This window comes from Pygoscelis adeliae, unplaced genomic scaffold (assembly GCF_000699105.1).
Source record: "Pygoscelis adeliae isolate BGI_AS28 unplaced genomic scaffold, ASM69910v1 Scaffold197, whole genome shotgun sequence".
Lineage (NCBI taxonomy): Eukaryota > Metazoa > Chordata > Aves > Sphenisciformes > Spheniscidae > Pygoscelis > Pygoscelis adeliae.
In genome coordinates, this window is record NW_008825105.1 from 865,407 (window position 1) to 867,005 (window position 1,599).

General features: G+C 61.1%; 1 protein-coding gene across 1 annotated transcript in view; it reads right to left on the minus strand.

The window, feature by feature from the left end:
- Window positions 1–237: 237 nt before the first annotated feature.
- Window positions 238–1,599, minus strand: part of TMCC2 (transmembrane and coiled-coil domain family 2) — a 2,774-nt gene continuing 1,412 nt past the window's right edge. Inside the window, exons 4-5 of the mRNA XM_009327437.1 lie at window positions 1,313–1,448; window positions 238–712 (exon numbers count right to left, since the gene is read on the minus strand). Of these exons, the coding sequence (XP_009325712.1) occupies window positions 401–712; window positions 1,313–1,448 (448 nt within the window). The 3' untranslated portion in view covers window positions 238–400. The remainder of the gene's footprint in view (window positions 713–1,312; window positions 1,449–1,599) is intronic.

Here is a 1,599-nt window from a genome sequence, read left to right on the forward strand (position 1 = left end):
TCTCCTGGAGCTGGGTTTGGTCCAGCTCAATCCTTCCCACTGGCAGAAGAGCTCTGCAGAAGACCTCCTTCCCATGGACTTTCAGAACAGAATGACATTTAAAAAACAACCCCAAAACCCTAGAAAAACCCAGCGCTCCATGAATGACCAGTTTCTTCCAAAAACTCCTCCTCATTCCCCATCCCACCCTCCTCAAACATCCCAGAGGACTGACGGATCCTGGCTCCAACATGCCACGCTCCGAGCAATCCCTGCCGGCTGCAGCGAGGATGGAGGGCCGGGAAAGCAACTGAACCAAGCGTGTGAAGAAACAACCTGAAGGCTTTGGATCACCGTCCCCCCGGCCCTCTCCTCTGCGGGAAATGGAAAGCCCCCAGGGCCGCAGCAGCCGGGCTGCGGATCAGCTGGGGAGCAGGACATGCTCCAGAAAGTAGGTGATGGAGTCCCAGTGCTTCCAGAGGAAGAAGAGGAAGAGGACGAGCAGGGCGGTGCTGAGGATGCGCATGCGGGTCTTCATCAACGGGGTGATGAAGTTGGCAATGGTGGAGACAAAGACGAGCAGCACGGCCATCAGGGCCAGGATGACGTTGATGAACTTGCCCAGCAGCGCCCGGGCGTTGGCGTTCTCCACCCCTTCCAGCTGCACCACCTGCTGCTGCTGTTGCTGCAGCTCCAGCTTGGTCACCCGTGTCAGGCAGGACTCCACCGCTTCCTGCGAGGGACAGCACATCAGGACTGGCCAGCGGCTCCGCGGATGCCCCACGAGGGCTTTTGGTACTTGCCCCGTGCTCTGAGACCTTGCTGCTGCAAAGTTTTGCTTGCACAGCTCCAATGCCTGCCAACCTTGTGACGGTGACCGCCCCGGCTGGGAAGGGGTTTCCCTCTGCAAACCCTTGGCCCATGTGGTGTGCAAGGCACGCCCCGTCCCACGCTGCCTGTGCCGGGGAAGGTCTCCGTGCCGGGAGCACCTAATGCAGCAGGGGAGATGACCCAAACTGGGACAGCGGGGACTGTGTTGGCCCACACGTGGCTTGTAACAGCCCAGCGCTGCAGCCATCCTCCCGGAGCCTTGCCCTGCCTTGAGCACCCGGGGACTTTAGCACAGCGGGGACTCACTGGGGCACAGACAGGGATTTTGGGCACATGGCTTAGTTACCTGCTTCTTGCTGTGACAGCATCACAGTGAGAACCTCATCTGGAGGGTGCTAGAAAAAGGGATCCCCCTTGCCCACCCTCTTCCCCAGGTCAGGGTCCCTCCCTCGCCCTGTGGATGGAGGGTGCAGCGGGGAGCTGAGCCCTCACACTCCCCTACCTGGATGTCCCGTGCCCTCTCGTAGGACTGGTAGGCCACCTTCTCCTCCATGCTGGCCAGCTCCTGCTTCAGGTTGGTCATTTCGTTCTGGTGCAGCTCGGTGAGGTCGTTCAGCTGCTCCTCCAGGCGCTCGTACCTGCACATGGGGGGTGGAGGGGCGCTGGGCCGGGCAGGTCCCCCTGTGGACCCCCCTGCCCTCCTTTCCCTGACAGTAGGGAAACACCCGGCCCCTCTGACCCACCCCGCTCCTGGCTGTAGCTGGTTATGGCTGGGGGAGGAGAAAGAAT